At 40.2% G+C, this 22,495-nt stretch overlaps 1 protein-coding gene across 4 annotated transcripts; it reads left to right on the top strand.

Moving 5' to 3' along the window:
• Positions 1 to 328: 328 nt before the first annotated feature.
• Positions 329 to 3,469, top strand: TCEAL5 (transcription elongation factor A like 5). Of its 4 annotated transcripts, none has more exons than XM_059158407.1 (3): positions 329 to 506; positions 1,814 to 1,881; positions 2,568 to 3,469. In XM_059158407.1, the coding sequence occupies exon 3, from the start codon at positions 2,595 to 2,597 to the stop codon at positions 3,213 to 3,215; it is 621 nt and encodes a 206-aa protein (XP_059014390.1). In that variant the 5' UTR covers positions 329 to 506; positions 1,814 to 1,881; positions 2,568 to 2,594; the 3' UTR covers positions 3,216 to 3,469. The 4 variants fall into 4 exon arrangements, with proteins under 4 accessions (XP_059014390.1, XP_059014391.1, XP_059014389.1 ...); XM_059158408.1 differs by having other exon boundaries at positions 336 to 433; XM_059158406.1 differs by lacking the exon at positions 329 to 506 and adding an exon at positions 866 to 954.
• Positions 3,470 to 22,495: the final 19,026 nt, after the last annotated feature.

Here is a 22,495-nt window from a genome sequence, read left to right as displayed (position 1 = left end):
CCATGTATCTATTATAGAAGGTCTGGAGGAGAAGAGAAATGAGCATCAGTGGTTGAGTGGAGAAGTAGATTGAGGGGGTAGGTGCTTTGAGATCAAAGGAGAGAAAGAAAAAATTCCTGAGAGATGTACCAATTGCTAGTTGCCCTAGGAGATGTAGCCCTTTCCTGATAAGATAGAACAAACACATACCATAGGGAGAAGGGGCCACATTTGACCTTTGGGATTAGCAAAGACAGGGAAAAAAAAAAAAAAAAGGCGGTGAGAGGAGGGGACTTCAGCGCCCCGAGGCGGGAGCCAGCTAATGAGGGGAAGAAGTGGGCTGGCTCCTGACGCACTTTCTGCTGGTGGGAGGGGAACTAGGGACCCGAGCCCACTGGTGACGTTTCTTTCACGTGATCAGAAGCCGACGTGTGCAGAAGTCCCTCTCCTCCAGGTACCAGCTCCCTATTTTTGTGTAGAGCTTGCAGACTGAGGGACAGAGCGGCAACTGCCCTAAAGCCCTGCAGGTAGGTACAAGCTGGAGGAGAAGAGGGAGGGCGCTGGCATAGGGGTGGTAATTGATAGAGGCTACAAGGGATCCGGTATACTTTCCAGATGCCACCCCCTCCCACCCCCTCCCACCCCCATTCATTCTGGCGCAGGAAATTGTATGAGTGTTGGAGGACAGGTCTGGGTACCATCTCTTATTTCCCTGGGTAAGTGTGGGCTTATGGCAGAAAGAAATGGGAGGAGTTATCTCTCAGGAATGGCCACAAACCCACGGGCACCTGCGAACCCCTGGGGTGGGGGATGGGGTGGCAGAGGGCAAAGACCCGAGCGGGGCCAGGATTGTATTCTCTCTACACCTTCCTTCCCCAATGTCCATTTGTTTGGTTCAAGAAACGGCGGGCTTGGCGGGAGGAGATGGAGAGGGACCAGGGGTTGAGAATGGGACCCGTTGGGATCTCCTAAGAGGTAGGCTATCCAGCTATGTCTGGTGGAGAGGGCCGGGAGAGGGCCGGGAGAGGGGGATGGCCTTAGTGAGGATATGGCCTGATCTCTGCAGGGCAGCGGGAGAGGGCACAGCCTGTGAACCCGTTGTGGGGAGGGCCTGCGCTCTCTGGATCTCTTCACCTTCCGTCCATTTTGGAGCCGGAAATGGTGGGCTGCAAGTGGAGGGGAGAGGGGGAGGAGGTGCTGCAAAGGAAGGGGACAGAGGTTCAGTCTGAAGACCAGCTCCCTTTTGCGGAGGAGTGTCTTCTAAACTGGGGAGGACTGAGAGGAGATACCATAAGCCAAAATTTTTACTGAATTTGGAAATAATTTGTCTCTTGCATTGTAGGAAAACGTGGTATTTCTGTGTATGTGGAGAGGCAAGGGGTGTCATGAATGCTCTGGACATTTCTGCCCTGCCCCGGTGACTCTGTCCTCACCCTTATCAGAGAAGTGATGGGCTTTGTTCTATCTGGACACCCGGGAGTGGGAGGCTTGGGAGGCAGATAACGGAGTACAGAAGGATCTGGTTTCTGAACATCACTGTCCTGAACCTCCCTTATTTTTATGCAAGAACAAGTGAGACAGGAATTTGGGAGGAGGATTCAGAAACATAGAAACCTTTTGAAAGTAAACTTTCTCTGCCATTGCTCAGTGGTAGAAAAATGGAGACTGTTAGGGAGGGGTTATAGAAGGAGGATCAGAGAAGCAAGGGAAAGGGCAAGGGGTTGGCAGTATTTGGGGAAGTTTTGACAACCATAGTGTGACAAGGATCAGTCTCCCAGTTGCCAGTCATTCACTCCTCAACCCTTCATTCACCCTGCCTCCTGTCTCTCCACAGGTCTTCAGGTCTGTGGTTGTAGGCACCAACCCAGACAAGAGAAGAAAAGACCTGCAGGACCAGTGCAGGTCAGTGGGCAAAAGTAACTATCCCAGGACCCCTGGGAGTAAGGGGGACTTAAGCTTGACCAGAAGCTGAGGAGGCCACTATCTGCCAGCCCTCCTCCAAGCCACCCTACTGCAGTCTCAGAGATTGCAGTCTCAGTCCTCTGTCAGGACTCTAAGGGAAGAAACATGGTGCTTTATGGCTGGTGAGGACCTAGGGGAGAACAAGGAAGTGAGAGACAAATGAGAGACAAGAAGCATGACATCTGTGCAGCCCCTTGAAGATATTAGAGTAGCCCTGAAATCTGAGAAGTGGCCATTATTCTATTGGGTCTGCAGTTCTAGAAGACTTAAAACTGCAGGCAAGGGAAAAACAAAACCAGCCAGGATTCCTGCAGGTCAGTGTAAGTTGGGATGACCTAGTTAAAATTGTCACTGGCATAGCTAACACCAGAGCAAAGTTCAGGGACAAAACTGCTCTTACACACTTCGTGGCACACCTCAGTTAAATGCAGAAAGAAGCACTTGTGGAAGTTTGTGTAAGGCTGTATCACATAAACATGTGTGAAGTGCTAAGGAAAGAAAAAAAAAATGTCTGGGTAGGAGGGCATCTGTCATTTGGGATAGGGAGAGCAAAACCCTAAATCATAAAAGGCAATTATTTTCAAGCATTGTTTTCCCCAATCTGAGTCCTCCTTTTTGTCTCCTAGGACAGGCAAAGAAGAGAGAATCACAACATGGAAAAGATCTACGAAGAAAACAAAGGACAGCCAGAAAACGAAGGAACTCTAGAAAATGAGGGAAAGCCAGAAGATGAAGTTGATACAGAAAATGAAGGAAAATCAGATGAAGAAGAAAAGCTGGAAGTGGAGGAGAAGCCAGGGCATGAGGGAAAGCTCCAGAATGAGGGGCAGCCAGATGACGAAGGGCAACCAGAAGATGAGGGAAAGGAAGAAAATCAGGGCAAGTCCAAAGATGAGGGAAAACCACAAGGTGAGGGCAAGCCAGAATCCCTGGCAAAGTCTGAGGGTGAGCCTCGGGCTGCAGAAAAGCGCCCAGCTGAAGATTATGTGCCCAGGAAAGCAAAAAGAAAAACGGACAGGGGGACAGATGATTCCCCCAAGGACTATCAGGAGGACTTACAGGAAAGGCACTTGGGCAGTGAGGAGATGATGAGAGAATGTGGAGATATGTCAAGGGCTCAGGAAGAGCTAAGAAAAAAACAGAAAATGGGTAGTTTTCACTGGATGCAAAGAGATGTTCAGGATCCGTTTGCCCCAAGGGGGCAGCGGGGTGTCAGGGGAGTGAGGGGCGGAGGTAGGGGCCAGAAGGACTTAGAAGATGTTCCATATCTTTAATGCCTTTGGCCTTTAATTCTGATCTCTCTTATGGGAATATTGCCGACCTTGCTTTCCCTGGCAGGCAGTTGCCGGGCTATGTGCTTTAACCTTATGCTGATCTGTTGCTTTAGGTGTCACTCTCCGTTACCAGCAGCCTTTTGACCCAACTGCAGCACTCTGTCTTTCAGTAGGGGACTTTCACCCATGTGCATGGAAGAGAGATATTCATGATACATTGCAAAATATTAATAAAAAAAGTTTTCAGAACTACATGTATGGTATCAGCTCATTTTTGAAAAAAAATGCAGTTACAAAAATACATCCATGAGTAGGGAAAACTATGAAATTGAGTAAGTCCAAAGGGAAATAGTGGTTTTCTCTGTGTGGTGGCAATGGAAGAGATTATCTTCTCTTGTCTGTTTTTTTCCTTAAAAAAATAGATGACTTTTGTCATAAAATAAATAATAAATATTTTAAAAATGAGAAAATACATACCATGCAATCAAAATTACTGTTCAGTAACTTTATGAGGGCAGGGAGACACTTAAAATTCCTGTTGTCAGGATGTGAAGTGATGAATAAAACTTATATTACCTCTGGCACTCGAGACTGGAGGAATCAACCTGACAGTGATTACAGATCCATTGCTGAAACAGTCTTACCATCTGTGAAATGGGGATAAAACTTCTCTTCCAGGGCTAATGGAGAAGATCAGATGAGGTAATGAGTTTGAGCAGTACTGTGCTGACTCCTACCCTCTGCTCTGCACTAGCAGAACCAGTACTCTGTCAGATGTTGGGGGCAGGGCTGAAGGAAGTCTCTCTTGTGTCCAGGAATAAGTCCTGGAAGCTATTAGGTGGGTGCCACTTTATATTGGGGAATACTATGTCTGATGTCCACTGTGCATCTTATGGGTTCTGCATCCCGCTAAGGGACCCATGGCTGCTGGTGAGCTAGAATCCTCAAGGTAACAAAACTCTTGATTTCCCTAGAGTCTCCGCTGAGTTGATTCCCCTCTACATTCCATGCTGAACTGTGGAGATGATGCCTCTTCTCATGTTATACTGTAGTTTTATTAATCCTGACATGAGATGTGGAAAAATGCTTTGTAGAACCTTAGGTAATATATTTTTCAGACATTATAATTACCCCATTAGACTTGCTGTTTTCAAAGTAGAGAATTTATCTCATTGATTTCGGTCCCCACAATATATAACAGAAGTTTCCAAAACACAACATATTAATTACCAAGTCAGAAGGTCTCAAATCTTGATCCAGTTCTGTCCTTGATTGAATATGCAGCTCTGAGCACATCCATTCATTCTTTGGAAACCAAGGCTTGCCACTCCAAAAGGAACACAACAGGAGATGGCTTATAGGACAATTCATTGCTCATGATTTCAACATTGCATATGGTAGTGTTTCTCCAAGTTTGCTAGCTGCCCGAAGATCACCTGAATTAAAATCACCTGGCTACCTTGTCAAAAATTCAGAATCCCTGTTCCCACCTCAGACCCAATACATCAGAATCTCTTTTGACTTGTCCTCGCAATGTCTGTGTGTGTGTCCTTTGTTTTTAGTTCATTTTTATTTTTATCAAATAGGATACCTGTAAAAAAATGTAAAATCCAATAGTGCAAAATAATTTATTATTAAAAATTTCAGTCTGTCTTGCCATTCCACATTCTCATTCTCCAGAGTCAACTACCATAAATATTTTTGGTTTCTTCTAGTATTTACTTCCATATTTCTGAACAATATGCTTATGTTGCTATTTCTTTTTTAAAAAACAGCTTGATTGAAATGTAACTCATATACAACAAAACTCACCCTTTTAAAGATTTTTTATTTATTTAACAAAGAGAGAGAGACAGTGACAGAGGGAACACAAGCAGAGGGAGTAGGAGAAGAAGAAGCAGGCTTCCTACAGAGCAGGGAACCTGACAAGGGCTTGATACCAGGATTCTGAGATCATGACCTGAGCTGAAGGCAGACGCTCAATGACTGAGCCACCCAGGTGCCCCCAAACTCACCCTTTTAAAGTATACAATTTAATAGTTTTTTAAGTATGACAGAGCTCTGAAACCATCATCATTATATAGTTCTAGGATATTTTCATCACCCTAAAAAGAAACCTCACACTCAGTAGCATATAATGGTGTTCTCATTTTCTTCCCCCTCCACCCCCGGGCACCTAACAAACACCGATCTACTTTGCCTCTACAGATTTGTGTATTCTAGACATTTCATATGTATATATATATGGAATCATACAATATACAACCTTTCGGTAGCATAAAGTTTTCAAGGCTCATCCACATTGCAGTATATATCAGTACTAAAATTTCCTGTACATATTTTCTTCCCTTTTAAAATAAACTTTATTGAGAAGACAAAGTATAATATTTACAAGTACAAAATGATGCTTCTGCCTTAGTTTATTATGTAGATAACCTTAGTACATGGTAATGATTATGTCCAAAGTTGCTTTAACTTCATCTATATACTTTGAATCCTTTTATGAAGAGATACTCTAAATTTAATGTACATGTTTTTGTATGTTTTAAAGTAAGCACAGGTGTGTAGTATTTGACACACTATTCATTTCTGCTGGAAGAAGCAAATGTATTTTTAAATTGTTTTTTTAAATTAAAACTTTTTCCAGTTTTATTGAAATATAATTTACATATATTACTATATAAGTTTAAAGGGTACAGCATATGGGTTGATATATGTAACATATACATTGTACAATAAAATATATGTATAGTAAAACACTTATTACAATAAATATAGTTAATACCCATCATCACATATAGATACAATAAAAATAAAAGGCAAAAAAAATTCTCCTTGTGATGAGAACTATCAGAATTTACTCTCTTAACTTTGATATATATTGTACAGCAGTGTCAACTTTTTGCATTTATTTATTTTTTTAAAGATTTTGTTTATTTATTTCACAGACAGAGATCACAGGTAGGCAGAGTGGCAGGCAGAGAGAGCGGGGGAAGCAGGCTCGGCGCCGAACAGAGAGCCCAATGTAGGGCTCGATCCCAGGACCCTAGGATCATGACCTGAGCCAAAGCAGAGGCTTTAACCCACTGAGCCACCCAGGTGCCCCAAATTTTTGGATTTAAATATGTGTTTTATTTCCATCAGTATATACCTAGAGGTGGAAATGCTGTCAATAAGTTAACTTCATGTTTAACTTTTTAAAAAAAAATTATTTATTTTTTTAATTTATTTTCAGTGTTCCAGAATTCATTGTTTATGCACCAGACCCAGTGCTCCATGCAGTACGATGTTCAACTTTTTGAAGAACTGCCATACTGTTTTCCAAAGCCACTGTGGCATTTGAGAATCCCATCCACAGTGTACAAGTGTTCCAACTTCCCACATCCTTGCTAACACTTGTTACAGTCTATATTTTTAAATTTATTTTTTATTTATTTTCAGCATAACAGTATTCATTATTTTTGCACCACATCCAGTGCTCCATGCAATCCGTGCCCTCTATAATACCCTTCACCTGGTACCCCGACCTCCCACCCACCGCCCCTTCAAAACCCTCAGATTGATTTTCAGGGTCCATAGTCTCTCATGGTTCACTTCCCCTTCCAATTTCCCCCAACTCCCTTCTCCTCTCTGTCTCGCCATGTCCTCCATGCTATTTGTTATGCTCCACAAATAAGTGAAACCATATGATAATTAACTCTCTCTGCTTGACTTATTTCACTCAGCATAATCTCTTCCAGTCCTGTCCATGGTGCTACAAAAGTTGGGTATTCATCCTTTCTGATGAAGGCATAATACATGTATATGTACCACATCTTCCTTATCCATTCATCCGTTGAAGGGCATCTTGGTTCTTTCCACAGTTTGGCGACCGTGGCCATTGCTGCTATAAACATTGGGGTACAGATGGCCCTTCTTTTCACTACATCTGTATCTTTGCGATAAATACCCAGTAGTGCAACGGCAGGGTTATAGGGAAGTTATATTTTTAATTTCTTGAGGAATCTCCACATTGTTCTCCAAAGAGGCTGCACCAACTTGCATTCCCACCAACAGTGGAAGAGGGTTCCCCTTTCTCCACATCCCCTCCAACACATGTTGTTTCCTGTCTTGCTAATTTTGGTCATTCTAACTGGTGTAAGGTGATATCTCAATGTGGTTTTAATTTGAATCTCCCTAATGTCTAGTGATGATGAAAATTTTTTCATGTGTCTGATAGCCATTTGTGTGTCTTCATTGGAGAAGTGTCTGTTCATATCTTCTGCCCATTTTTTTTTATATGATTGTCTGTGTTGTGTGTGTTGAGTTTGAGGAGTTCTTTATAGATCCTGGATATCAACCTTTTGTCTGTACTGTCATTTGTAAATATCTTCTCCCATTCCGTGGATTGCCTCTTTGTTTTGTTGACTGTTTCCTTTGCCATGCAGAAGCTTTTGATTTTGATGAAGTCCAAAAAGTTTATTTTTGCTTTTGGTTCCTTTGCCTTTGGAGACATATCTTGAAAGAAGTTGCTGTGGCTGATATCGAAGAGATTACTGCCTAAGTTCTCCTCTAGGATTCTGATGGATTCCTGTCTCACGTTGAGGTCTTTTATCCATTTTGAGTTTTTCTTTGTGTACGGTGTAAGAGAATGGTCGAGTTTCATTCTTCTACATATAGCTGTCCAGTTTTCCCAGCAGCATTTATTGAAGACACTGTCTTTTTCCCACTGTATATTTCTTCCTGTTTTGTCGAAGATTATTTGACCATAGAGTTTAGGGTCCATATCTGGGCTCTCTACTCTGTTCCACTGGTCTATGTGTCTGTTTTTATGCCAGTACCATGCTGTCTTGGTGATCACAGCTTTGTAGTAAAGCTTGAAATCAGGTAACGTGATGCCCCCAGTTTTATTTTTGTTTTTCAACATTTCCTTAGCGATTTGGGGTCTCTTCTGATTCCATACAAATTTTTGGATTATTTGCCCCAGCTCTTTGAAGAATACCGGTGGAATTTTGATCAGAATGGCAATAAAAGTATAGATTGCTCTAGGCTGTATAGACATTTTAACAATGTTTATTCTTCCGATCCAAGAGCATGGAATGGTCTTCCATCTTTTTGTGTCTTCTTCAGTTTCTTTCATGAGTGTTCTGTAGTTCCTCGAGTACAGATCCTTTACCTCTTTGGTTAGGTTTATTCCCAGGTATCTTATGGTTCTTGGTGCTATAGGAAATGGAATCGATTCTCTAATTTCCCTTTCTGTATTTTCATTATTAGTGTATAAGAAAGCCACTGATTTCTGTACATTGAATTTGTATCCTGCCACGTTGCTGAATTGTTGTATGAGTTCTAGTTGTTTGGAGGTAGAGTCTTTTGGGTTTTCCATATAAAGAATCATGTCATCTGCAAAGAGAGAGTTTGACTTCTTCATTACCAATTTGGAAACCTTTTATTTCTCTTTGTTGTCTGATTGCTGTTAATAGGACTTCTAATACTATGTTGAACAAGAGTGGTGAGAGTGGGCATCCTTGTCGTGTTCCTGATCTCAACGGGAAGGCTGCAAGTTTTTTCCCATTGAGGATATTTGCTGTGGGTCTTTCATAGATTTGATGAAGTTCAGGAATGTTCCCTCTATCCCTAGACTTTGAAGTGTTTTAATCAGGAACTGATGCTGGATTTTGTCAAATGCTTTTTCTGCATCAATTGAGAGGACAATGTGGTTCTTCACTCTTCTCTTATTAATTTGTTCTATCACATTGATTAATTTGCGAATGTTGAACCATCCTTGTAGCTCAGGAATGAATCCCACCTGGTCAAGGCGGATAATTAAAAATTCTTAAAATTAAAAATGTGCTGTTGGATTCTGTTTGCTAGGATCTTGTTGAGAATCTTAATATCCATATTCATCGATGATATTGGTCTGAAATTATCCTTTTTGGTAGGGTCTCTGCCTGGTTTGGGGATCAAGGTAATGCTGGCTTCATAGAAAGAGTCTGGAAGTTTACCTTCTGCTTCAATTTTTTGAAACAGCTTCAGGAAAATAGGTGTTATTTCTTCTTTGAAAGTCTGGTAGAATTCCCCAGGGAATCCTTCAGGTCCTGGGCTCTTGTTTTTTGAGAGGTTTTTTGATCACTGCTTCAATCTCATTACTAGATATTGGTCTATTCAGGTTGTCAATTTCTTCCTGGCTCAATTTTGGGAGTTTATAGTATTCCAGGAATGCATCCATTTCATCTAGGTTGCATAGCTTATTGGCATATTACTGTTGATAATAACTTCTGATGATTGTTTCTACTTTCTTGGTGTTAGTTGTGATCTCTCCCTTTTCATTCATAACTTTATGAATTTGAGCTTTCTCTCTTTTCTTTTGGATTAGTGTGGCCAATGGTTTATCGATCTTATTGATTCTTTCAAAAAGCCAGCTTCTAGTTTCATTGATACTTTCTACTGTATCTCTGGTTTCTACCTCATTAATCTCAGCTCTAATCTTGATGATTTCCCTTCTTATGTGTGGAGTTGGTTTGATTTGTTGTTGATTCTCCAGTTCTTTAAGGTTGTAGAGACAGCTGGTGTGTTCTGGATTGTTCAATTTTTTTGAGGGAGGCTTGGATGGTTATGTATTTCCCCCTTACGACCGCCTTTGCTGTATCCCATAGGTTTTGGACTGAAGTGTCTTCATTCTCATTGGTTTCCATGAATTGTTTAAGTTCTTCTTTGATCTCCTGGGTGATCCAAGCATTCTTAAGCAAGGTGGTCTTTAGCTTCCAGGTGTTTGAGTTCCTTCTGAACTTTTCCTTGTGATTGAGCTCCAGTTTCAAAGCATTGTGATCTGAGAATGTGCAGGGAATAATCTCAGTCTTTTGTATCAGTTGAGTCGTGATTTGTGACCCAGTATGTGGTCTATTCTGGAGAAGGTTCCATGTGCACTTGAGAAGAATGAGTATTCTGTTGTTTTAGGGTGGAATGTTCTGTATATATCTATGAGGTCCATCTGGTCCAATGTGTCATTCAATGCTCTTGTTTCTTTATTGATTTTCTGCTTCAATGATCTGTCTATTTCTGAGAGAGGCGTGTTAAGATCTCCTACAATTAGTGTATTCATATCAATATGACTCTTTATCTTGAGTAACAGTTTTCTTATGTAATTGGTTGCTCCCATATTGGGGGCATAGATATTTATAATTGTTAGATCATCTTGGTGGAGAGTTCCTTTAATAATGATGTAGTGTCCTTCTGTGTCTCTGACTACAGTCTTTAGTTTATAAACATATATTTTTTATATACATAGCATCAGTCTTTAGTTTAAAATCTAATTTATCTGATATGAGAATCGCTACCCCGGCCTTCTTTTGAGGCCCATTGGCATGAAAGATGCTTCTCCATCCCTTCACTTTCAGTCTGGGTGTATCCTTAGGTTCAAAATGGGTCTCTTGTAGGGAACATATGGATGGGTCCTGTCGTTTTATCCAATCTGCAACCCTAAGCCGTTTTATGGGCGCATTTAGGCCATTCACATTGAGAGTGATTATTGATAGATACATTTTTATTGACATCGTGTAACCTTTGAAGTCTTTTTTCTGTAGATTGTCTCTATATTTCTGTTCAATACTATTCTTAGGCTTTTTCCTCTTTTATAGAACCCCCCTTAATATTTCCTGCAGTATCGGCTTGGTGGTTGCTGAGTCTTTTAAGCCTTGCCTGTCTTGGAAACTATCTCTCCATCTATTTTGAATGTCAGTCTTGCTGGATCAAGTATTCTTGGCTGCATTTTCTTCTCATTCAGTGTCCTGAATATATCTTGCCAGCCCTTTATGGCTTGCCATGTCTCTGTGGACAGGTCTGACTTTATTCTGATGGGCTTTCCTCTGTAAGTAAGGGTCTTCTTTGTCCTAGCTGCTTTCAAGAGGTTCTGCCTACAATTATAATTCTTCATTCTTACTATTAGGTGTCTCGAGGACTTTTGAGAATCTGTAATCTTGGGGGTAAACCGTTCGGCCTCTAGTACATGAACGCTGGTTCCATTCACGAGATTCGGAAAATTTTCATGAACAACTTGTTCCACTATATCTTCTAGACTTCTTTCTTTCTTCTCCCCTTCAGGGATTCCAATAATTCTGACGCTGGAACATTTCATGGCGTCATTTATTTCCCTGATGCTATTTTTGTGGCTTCTAAGCTGTTTATTCCATGCTTCCTCCTGATCCTTTTTCTCTATCTGTTTGTCCTCCAGATCACTAATTCTATCTTCTATCTCAGTTACTCTAGCTTTGAGAGAATTTAGATTAGATTGGAACTCATTGAGAGAATTGTGAAGCTCATTCCTGGTAGCTTTCAGCTCTTCCCTAACATTGGAAACATGATCTCTGGTCTTTTTCAGTTCGGCCCTAATCAATTCCGTTTGGTCACCCATGGCTTTCTCCAACCTAGCTATTGCTTGGATAATTGTTAGGCTGAATTCTCTTTCAGATATATTGTCTATGTTGATAGCCATTAGCTCTGTTACAGAAGGCCCATCCTCTGTATTTTTCTTCTGTTGGGCATTCCTCCTCCTAGTCATTTTGGTGAGAGATGGCTGAATGGGTGTAGCTGGATGTATCGACCGTGGTGCAGTCAAGGTGCACCCTGGAACACTTCTGAGCAATCAGGGTTCCCTACCCAAATGAGGGAAAAAGAAAAGGAAAAGAAAAAGAGAGAGAGAGAGACAGGAACTTTGAAAGGTGAGATAAAAGAGAAGGTTCAGCCCAAATGGGCCCCAAGGTAAGATTTATGCAGTATACAAACAAAAACAGACAAACAAAAAGACTGATAAAAGTATATGATGAGAGGGATGCCTGGGTGGCTCAGTTGGTTGGACGACTTCCTTCAGCTCAGGTCATGATCCCGAGTCCCGGGATCGAGTCCCACATCAGGCTCCCAGCTCCATGGGAAGTCTGCTTCTCCCTCTGACCTTCTCCTCGCTCATGCTCTCTCTCACTGTCTCTCTCTCAAATAAATAAATACAATCTTTTTTTTAAAAAGTATATGACGAGAAAAAAATATATATATATATATTTGCATATATATATATGCAAATAAAGGAAGAACCTCGTCAAAAAGAACCCCAAGTGTAAGATTTATATACTATCAGGACAAACACAAAAACACAGAAACACTGCCCACTGGCGTCTTCTGCTCCGGTAGAGAGCCAGACGTGTATAATTCTGATCTCAGGCTGATTTCGTGGGTGATCGGAGTTCTTTGGAAGGTAATCAGCTCACTTTAGGGTACAGGTTGAAAGGGCGCCTCCTCCTACTACCTGCCATCTTGTCTCCCCCTATAGTCTATATTTTTATTTTAGCCTTCTCAGTCAGTATAAAGTAGAATCTCCTTGTGATTTTGATTTGTGTTTTCCTAATGGCTAATGATGTTGTACATCTTTCTTTCTTCCTTTTTTTTTTTTTTTTGGAAGACTGTATTTATTTATTTGACACAGAGAGAGAGAGCGCAAGCTAGGTGAATGGCAGGCAGGGGGAGAGGGAGAAGCAGGTCCCCTTCTCAGCAGGGAGCCTGATGTGGGACTCAATCCTCCAGAGCACTGGGTCATTACCTGAGCTGAAGGGAGACTCTTAACTGATTCAACCACCCAGGTGCCCATTGTTGATTATCTTTTCTTGTGTTTCTTGATTGTTTGTATATCTTCTTTGGAGAAATGTCTATTTAAATCCTCTACTGGGGTGTCTGGGTGGCTCAATTGATTAAACATCTGCCTTTGGCTCAGGTCCTGACCCTGGGATCCTGAGATTGAGCCCCACATTGAGCTCCTAGTTTAGAGGAGGGCCTGCTTCTTCCTCTGCCTGCTGCTCCCTCTGCCTGTGTCCCCCTCTCTCTCTGACAAAGTCTTTTAAAAAAATAAGATGTCAGAATGGTGGTAATGTTTCTTCAGGATGACAGACCTAAAGAGCAATGCTTGTAATGACATTACCTCCTCCATTATTATTTTCTTTAAAAGGCATATAATGCCAATTCACAGCTTGACTACCTTGGCCCCCAAGTCATGGCTATGCCTATAGTACATGTAGGTATTCAGACAGGTGGTAACTCCTGTTTTCTCCTCAAGCTGAAGGATGACATGACTTTTTAGGCCCCCCTTGCCTGGAGTCTCCTATACTTTTGGGCCTAGGATGACTCAAACATCAGAAGTACTCTACCAGGTAGATGCAAGAACTGCCAAAACAGGCCCAGCCACGGTCAAGGTCCTTCTGGGAGTCTGAGCAATTTTGGTTGGGTCATTTTCTTAAGTGCATCCCCACCCCTATCTTTCTTGGGTCTATTTCACTGGACTCTGAGAGAAGGGTTCGACCTTTCTACTTCAAATTCAAATTATCTGGTCAAATCCAGTTGTAGCTGGCTCAAAAAGGGAGTGATGCTTTAAAGTTTTATGATATGGAGTTTAATTTCCATCCTTACAAAATTCTCCTTCATACTTTACAAGGAAGGAGGACAGGGGAAAGGAAAAAAAGAAAGCTTTATGACTGACAGTGAAGAGTCTCTGTCACTGGATGCTCTTGAGCTTATCACCTGTTCACATTGAGTCAACAGACATTGACCTATGTTGCTAAGGATAGTCATATAATGACTAATTATAGGCATCAAAAGATAGCTACTTTGCTTCTTCCTCACTTTCTTCCCAAGCCCAATAAATACTTCTGGGATAAGGAAATAAATGTTCCTGAGAATAGGTCTCAACTCCCTGTCTGCTGTAAGCCACTAGAGCAAAAAAGTTTGTACTGCTTATAGGAACCAAAAGGAACTTTGAATCAAATTTTATTTAGTTTGTAAAATGAACAAGACAACTTTTAGTTTCAGCTCCAAATGGAGAGCTGAAAAGAATGGCATTACACTACAACAGGAAAGAAAGTTGGATAAAAGTCAAAATAGCAATTTTTCTTAAAGCCATCAGAGAACCGAGTTCACAGGGCAAACAATGATTCTAAAATCTAGAGAAAGACTCATGGAGGGAGAAATAGGACTTGAGCACCTACTTATCTGAGATAGACACCATCAAACAACATGTAGACCAGTAAGAACATTTAGCTAGAAATTGCTAATGAATTGCTAAAGCCTGAGTGAGTGTTAGCATGAGTGTGTGAAGTCCCTGTGGCCTCAGATGTAAAGGGCTTACACTCAGGTTTTACTCCAGAAACTTCACTAGGTGTTCTCAGGTAAGATCAGGGAGAATCTGAGAAACTTGCTCCATGTGCCAGCTAAGATGAGAAGACTGTTGTCACTTAGGGTGAAATTCCAATCAAACCAAACTCCCCTACTAAACAAAAGACTTAATCTGCAGGAAAGACAACAAAATCCATATCCTGAAAGCACTGGAGGAAACCCATTGCAGCTGGGGCAAGGAAACCAAAAAACAAAAAGCTCTATGAAGAGAGGGAGCAGGCATGTGTGCTAGGCTCAGCATTGTATCTGAAGGAGAAGCATAAACACTTGTGCAGGTTATGTCACTAAAACTCAGGTTTATCATGCTTGTCTAAGATTAGAACATCAGAGAATGCCTGTCCCTCGCCTCAACACCACACTAAAAAACACTGAGTGAAAATAGCAGTGAAGGGTAACGAGATACATGTTCTTTCTGAGAAAAAAATAAGTAAAACTGAAAGCCCAACTGGAAAAACTCAAAGCCAATGGGAAGAAAACATCAAACTCAGCCCAGCTTCTAACTAGATTAAAGCAAACCTCCATACTGAAAGCTTAGCAGGAAAGACGTGCTTACCTTCAGTCATAAATTCTATTTACCTCAGTAATTACTGTCTTATACAAATCCAGTTTTCAGGTAAAAATAATGAGAAATAGACAAAGACAAGATAACAAAACATTCTGAAGAGACAAAATAAGAAACAGAACCAGAATCAGATGTGACACAGGTCTTGAAACTATCAGACAGTGAATTTAAAATAACTGTGGTTGGTGTTCCACTTCTGGCATAGCGATGTGAGGAACTCTGAGAATCCACTCCCCAGTGAAATTTCTGGAAGTTTTTTTTTTTTAAGATTTTATTTATTTATCTGGCAGAGAGAGAGACAGGGAGAGAGCAAGCACGAGCAAGGGGAGTGGCAGGCAGGGAAGAAGCAGGCTCCCCGCTGAGAAGGATTCCCAGGACCCTGGGATCATGACCTGAGCTGAAGGCAGACGCTTAACCTACTGAGCCACCCAGGCACCCCTGAAAGTTATTTTTTTAACATAGTCATTTAAATTCTTTGGAAGTGGTCGTAAGGGCATACAGCAAATGAAAAAAATTTTTTTAAGAAAATCTACTAAAACAATAAGAACTATGATAATCTGTTTCATTTTAACCAAGATTTTCCCTTTCCTTCCCCTCTCCTAGCTCAGCATGAGGGAAACTATATACCTACAGGGTATAGCCAAGAGCACAGGTCTCTTCACCTCAGCTCACATCTGTAAGGGCCACATTATGTTTCTAGGAGAAATGAAACTTTTCATCTTGCCTTGAGTTGTCTGTTGCTCAGGCTAAGTTCTGGGTGAGTGTAACTGAAACAGCAGAGTGTAGCTTCTGCCCAGTCCACATTTATCTGAAAGAAGCTCTCCCTCCAGCACAGTGTGCTGAGAATATTGGGACCCCCATTGCCTGGGAGAGGTAAGCCAAAAGGACTTGAAGGTACTGTGCATCTTCAGTCAAATGCACATATCCTAAAGCAGGAGTGTCAGAAAAAACTGTGCTTCTATGTCAATCCCTAGCTCCAGAGCCTTGTATCAAGAGATTTTTCCTAGTGGGAGAGGCAGGCTTTTAAACAGAGTACCCAGTCCCTTTCCAAAGGAGCTGTCACACAGTATAAAGAAACTGAAGATTAAAAGCACTGTAAAAATATGAAGATTATCATGAAATGCAATTAAGGGGTCAGTAGATTAATTAGAGATGTAACTAAATGTCAGGCAGCTAGTTCACCAGAGAATTAGGGAAAGAGACAGCTAAGTAGAGCTTTAATGAAGTTGAAACAAACATTGAACAATGACTTCAAAAACGATCTCTGAAAAGAAGTTCTAATGTCATACCACAAATCTGTGAAGCAATTTATGTCCCGGTGCATTTTCTAAAACAATAGAGCAATCGAGCAACTCTTAGTAGAGATTTAACAGTTACACGTGTTCAGGGAAAGAGTCAGTGACGAGGACTGACAAAACCACTTTCATCCCCCAGTGACTGTGGGCATACCCAACGTTGTACCCTCTCTGGAGCAATGTAAGAGTTTTCACATAACAGGGAAGAAATGGACATGACTAAAATAACCAGTCATGAAACAAACAAGCGAACAACAATATTAATAAGCCCCAGAGGAAGAAGACCAGTTCTCGGAGTTGATAAAATGTATTATCTGAGAAAATTGTAAGACATGAAGAGAACCAGGGAAGTATGCCCATATATGAGGAACAAAGCAGGTCTGTGAAAGTGACCAGATGTCAAATTTAACAAAAACTTCAAAGTAGCCAGTATAAATAGATTTAAAGAATGAAAAAAAAAAACTGTGATTAAAGAAATAAGAGCAGGTATGATGACAACGTTACATCAAGTAGAAAAAAAGTCAATAAAGAGATAATATAAAAAGAAACAAGTGGAAGTTCTGAAAAGTACAGATTGAAATAAAAAAAATCATGAGAGGAGCTCAACAGTAGATTTGAGCTAGCAGGAGAAAGAATTTGTTAAGTCTAAGATTCATAGATTTTATGTAATCTAAAGAAGAGAGTGAAAAAAGGAAAATGAACAGAGTCTCAGAGAAATAAGGAACACCATTAATCACACCAACTATACACATAATGGGAATACCAAAAGGAAAAGGAAAGGGGTCAGAAAATAATTCAAAGAAATAATATTTGAAAACTTCCCCAATTTAATGAAAAACACTCATCTACATATCCAGGAAACTCAGTGGATTTCAAGTAGGACATATGAAAGAGAAACATAGTAAAACATAGTAAAAATGTCAAAAGCCAAAGACAAGCAGAAAATTTTGAACACAGCAATAGAAAAATGACTCCTAACTTATAAGAGAACCTCAGTAAGAGTAAGCACTCATTTGTCATCAAAACAATGGATGCCAGAAGGAAGGAGGACCACATATTCAAACCGCTCAAAGATACAAACTGTTAACCAGCAATCCTGTATTCACCAAAAATATCTTTCAAAAATGAAGGCAAAATAAGGACATACTCAGACAAAAAAAAAGAAAAGAAAGAATCTGTTGCTAGTGTACCCACCTTACAAAACACAAGAAAGTTCTCTAGTTCTGAAAGTGAATAACCCCAGACAATAATTTGAATCCATGAAAAACTAAGCACACATACAGATAATTAAGTAATTTTAAAAGCATGCTTTTCCTTTTCCTTCTCTTAACTGATTTTGAAAAGCAACTGTTTAAAACAATACATTTGTAATTTCTTATTTTTGTCTATAACATATAGAGCAGAAATGTACCTGCCAATTAAAACACAAAGGAGGTGGATGGGAAAAGCTGTATTGGGCTAAGAATAGGAATGCCTGGGTATGCCCAGGAGACAAACTTTGGATTGACAAATAAATTAAAAGCAAAAGAATAAAAAAATATATATCATGAACACCCGAGGAACTGTGTGATAGATGCATGCCCTAACCTCACTGAAAAGTTGGGGGGAAAAAGAGCTGACCAAGTTGCTTTAGAAAACAGTGTTTTGGCTGTATGTTTTAAGGCTCAGGACAAAAAAAGCTGTACATAAATTATGTGCTCTGGTTGGGAAAATTACAAGGATACATGATAATAATTCTGAAATTAACTATATACAAAGGTTAAATAAATAAGTAAATAAATCTTATATAAGGAGAACCATGTTTCTCACTGTCAGTGATAGAAGTTAAAAGTAAGTGGAGGGGTTGCCTGGGTGGTTCAGTTGGTTAAGCATCCAACTCTTGATTTTGGCTCAGGTGATGATCTCAGGGTCCTGAGACTGAATCCTGCATCAGGCTCCCCATTCAGTGGAGTGTCTGCTTGAGGGCCTCTCTCTTCCTTTCCCTCTGTCCCTCCATGACTCAACTTTCCACGCCCCACACTCTCCCTGTGTGTGTATGTGTGCATGCACACATGTGGGCATGTGTACTCTCCCTCTCTGAAATAAATACACAGGATCTTTTTAAAATTGTTATTTATTTTTATTTTTTTAATATTTTACTTTTTTATTATGTTATGTTAGTCATCATACAGTACATCATTAGTTTTTGATGTAGTGTTCCATGATTCATTGTTTGTGTATAATACCCAGTACATACATAAGATCTTTAAAAAAATAAGTGGAGAGATTGGAGAGCCTGGCTGGCTGAGTCAGAAGAGCAGGTGACTCTTGATATTGGGGCTGTGAGTTTGAGCCCCACTGGTTGTAGAGATTACTTAAATAAAAGTAATAAATGGGGAGAAAGCTAAATGGATATTTGTCATAATGGACTAGAGTTACATGTATAAGTATGAACTTATGTGGGAGGGAAAGAAGAGGGAGGGAGGAAGAGACAGGAGAGAGATACAGGCACAATAAATAAATGTAAGCATGTCTTTATACAAACCATGTTTAACATACATACATCTCCTTGCTCTATCAGCTGAGAAGTCCTAGAACAATGACACTCCAATCACAACAAAAATATCTTGCATTTAGATCTTAATTACTAAATATGATTATCCAAAAAAAGTAACCAAGATTGCTTGGAGAAATGGCTGATTATTGGGTTGAAAAAAAGAAAATACAGGATGAATCTGGAACATCCTGTAGTACCAGAAAGCAAGGAAGCAGAAAAAGAATGAGGGTATGCCAAACTGAAAGAGACCCTAAAGTCCAACGCTGGAATAATTTGGGCAAATAGCCAAATAATGATCATATTGAATCATAACCCCAAAGATTTAAAGACTCATTAGGGATGTCTTGGTGGCTCAGTAGGTTAAGTGTCTGCTTTTGGCTCAGGTCCTGATCTCAGGGTCCTGGGATTGAGTCCCACATTGGGCTCCTTGCTCTGCAGGGAGCCTGCTTCCCCCTCTGCCTCTGCCTGCTGCTCCCCCTGCTTGTGGTCTCTCGCTTTCTGAAAAATAAATAAGTAAAACAAACAAACAAAAGATTCTCTCTCCCTCTCCCTCTGCCCCTCATCCCCCTCTTAAACATGTCTTTAATAAAAAAAATTCATGAGTCATAGTGATAGAAACAAGTAGTTGTAGAAATAAGTAAATGGGGCAGGGGAGGACAAATCTTCCTTACAGAGTAGTTTGGAAGTATCAAATGTAGAAGACAATGAGTAATTTAAAAATTTACTATCAGAACATCTCTGTAATAATCACTATAGGCAAAATCCACAGAATATTTGCATAGCTTCAAATGATCTAACCCCAAATATTTATTAATTATTATGGTTGTTTTCAAACACTTAACTGCAAATTCTTTGATACTCTACCCTCCAGGATGTAGAACTTAATTCCCCTCTTTAATGTGAGCTAGACCTAGTAACTTGCTTCTAACACATACAGTACAGAAGGGAAAAACAATAACTTTACAAGTGGAGAAACCCAGCTGACATCATCTTAACCAAGTGATCAAAATTAACATCACCAGTGATCAGTCATGTTGATATCATGCAAGCCTGATATTGTAATGAAAATAGCATTTCACCTCTGTGATATTCTTCCTCCAAACCAGTAACTCCGGTCTAATTATGAGAAAAATATCAGACAAACCCATATTGAGGAAAATTCTGAAAAATACCTCACTCTTTAAAAGTGCCAAGGTGGGACGCCTGGGTGGCTCAGTGCATTAAGCCTCTGCCTTCAGCTCAGGTCATGATCTCAGGGTCCTGGGATGAGCCCCGCATCGGGCTCTCTGCTCAGCAGGGAGCCTGCTTCCTCCCTCTCTCTGCCTGTCTCTCTGCCTACTTGTGATCTCTCTCTGTCAAATAAATAAATAAAATATTTTAAAAAAATAAATAAAAGTGCCAAGGTAATGAAAAATAAGGAAACACTGAGAAACTGTCACAGAGTAGAGAAGACTAAAAAACTTGTTAACTAAGTGCAATTTTGTATCCTGGTTGAATCCTAGAACAGAAGAAAGACATCGGTAGGGAACCTGGAGAAATCTATATAAAGTCCGTAATTTAGGTAATAGTATTGTATAAAAGTTAATTTCTTTGTTTTTATAAATGTAGCATAATTACTGGGTAAAACTGTGGATAGGGTATATGGAAATGCTTTGTACTGTCTTTAAAACTCTTTTTTAGAACTAAAATGATTTCAAAGCATAAAGTTTAAAAAATATACCGGGCTGAGTTTCAAGAACCTGTAACAAAACTCTCTTCATGAACAAAAGTGACCAAATAGTTGAGGAAACAAACTGAAATGTCATTACATGAATTCATTATTCAGGGAGAAAGGGAGAATTTGACAGACTGCGGTTGACAGTAATTACTAGAAAAAAGAAAACCAGTCCACGTTATGCCAGAAAACTGTAACTACTTAATAAACTAGATGTGTGCATATATATTATATACATATAATATATATATGTATTTATTGTGTGTATGTACATGAAGCAATATTTTTTAAATACTTATCTGCCACTTTCTTTACTCAAAAAATATGTTAATATCATTCAGTGTCACTCATATGCACATTGTTTCATTCCTTTTTATATCTGCACAATTTCCACAGTATGGATAATTTCTTTAATTATTCCCATATCGGTGCAAATTTAAATTTTTCCACCAACTTAATGTTTCAACATTGGAATGGTGACAAAGTTGAACCAGATAAAGTTTTTGTGCTGATGGCATTTTCAGATAAGTGAGGGATACAAAGTAGAAAGTCAACAAAACAGGGTGAAAGTGTTAGGTTGGGAAAACATGGGGTCTAAAGGATAATACAGAGCAGGCAAGCAAGACAGCATCAAGAGGCCAGCACAGACTTTCTTTTCATCATGAATTTAATTTTTAAAAGCACTCAGCCTACATACAGCAGGGACCTTCTCTCCCCAACTCAGCTTGTGACATAGAAAAATGTTCCCTGGCCCAAGCTTTTACTGCAGCTGAAATGTGCCTCTCCTGAACCCAGAAGAGGTTCTACACAGATGCAGATTGCAAGGCTTAATTACACAAAGCAATCTAGAGAATCTAGCTGAGGTGGATTTTAAGCATGCTGTCACATATTAAAAGTCTAAGCAGTCCAGCTCAGGGATTCCAATTACTGTAGCCAACACAGATACCATGGGGACATTTGAAATGGTAGTGGTTATGACCCAGCATTTCAGGTTCACAACAATTCATAATAAGCCTTAAGCCCTGATAACTAGAAACTTTTGGCCACCATAATCTACAATGTGTGTAGCATTTATTTTTTTTAAAGATTTTATTTATTTATTTATTTGACAGACACAGCCAGAAAGGGAACGCAAGCAGGGGGAGTGGGAGGGGGAGAAGCAGGCTTTCTGCTCAGCAGGGAGCCAGATGCAGGGCTGGATCCCAGGATCCTGGGATCATGACCTGAAGGGAAGGCAGACACTTAACGACTGAGCCACCCAGGCGCCCCTCGCAATGTGTGTAGCATTTAGCTGTGAGTTCAGGAAGTGGTCAGAATCATCTGGAAGAGATGAAAAGTATCGTAGAAGTTGTGCTTTGAGTTAGGTTCATTTGTTTGGACATGGCCAATTGGTATTCCGAATAGTTTGTGAAACTTTGGAAACTTATGCATGCCAAATTTCCAAATATCAGGGAACATCATAGGGAGGGATGGTAGAAGAGTTTACTTTCTGAAACAGATACAGTTTAATTGGAAATCAGGGTTTCATGCTCTACTTATCAGAACAGGAGCGGACTACCCTCAGTGGAACAGAGACCTATTGTGTTGTGTTTACTTGTGCTCTGAAAGGGTACATCATCTTAGATGGTGGCCACTTGAGTCTGCACTATGCAGGCAAACCTTTGGATCTGGAGCAGATCTTGCCATGCTAGGAACGATGTTTTCAACCCATATAGAATATGCTAGAGAAGTGAGGGAGAGGAATAGCTGTCTCAAGCTCTGCTATGGGATGAGCTTTGAAACAGCAATGAAGAAATATGCAAGAGGAGTTGCTGAATATAGAGCCTCAGAAAGAAACACCAGGGAAGTGACTTCCAAAGGGAACATAGAAAAAAATATTCTGGATATCACAGTCTTGTATAAGAGCTCCTGGCTGGTAAAATGCTTCCTCCTATCTTCTCCCCTCACACCACCTGAAGAACTTGGGGCTTTGGAGCTATCTCTGGGAAA

The sequence above is a fragment of the Mustela lutreola genome, chromosome X, assembly GCF_030435805.1.
Source record: "Mustela lutreola isolate mMusLut2 chromosome X, mMusLut2.pri, whole genome shotgun sequence".
Lineage (NCBI taxonomy): Eukaryota > Metazoa > Chordata > Mammalia > Carnivora > Mustelidae > Mustela > Mustela lutreola.
This window is presented reverse-complemented; position numbering and strand designations above follow the sequence as displayed.

Coding starts and splice junctions, on each gene's coding strand:
- TCEAL5 (XM_059158407.1), top strand. CDS start 2,595: ATGGAAAAGATCTACGAAGAAAACAAAGGACAGCCAGAAAACGAAGGA.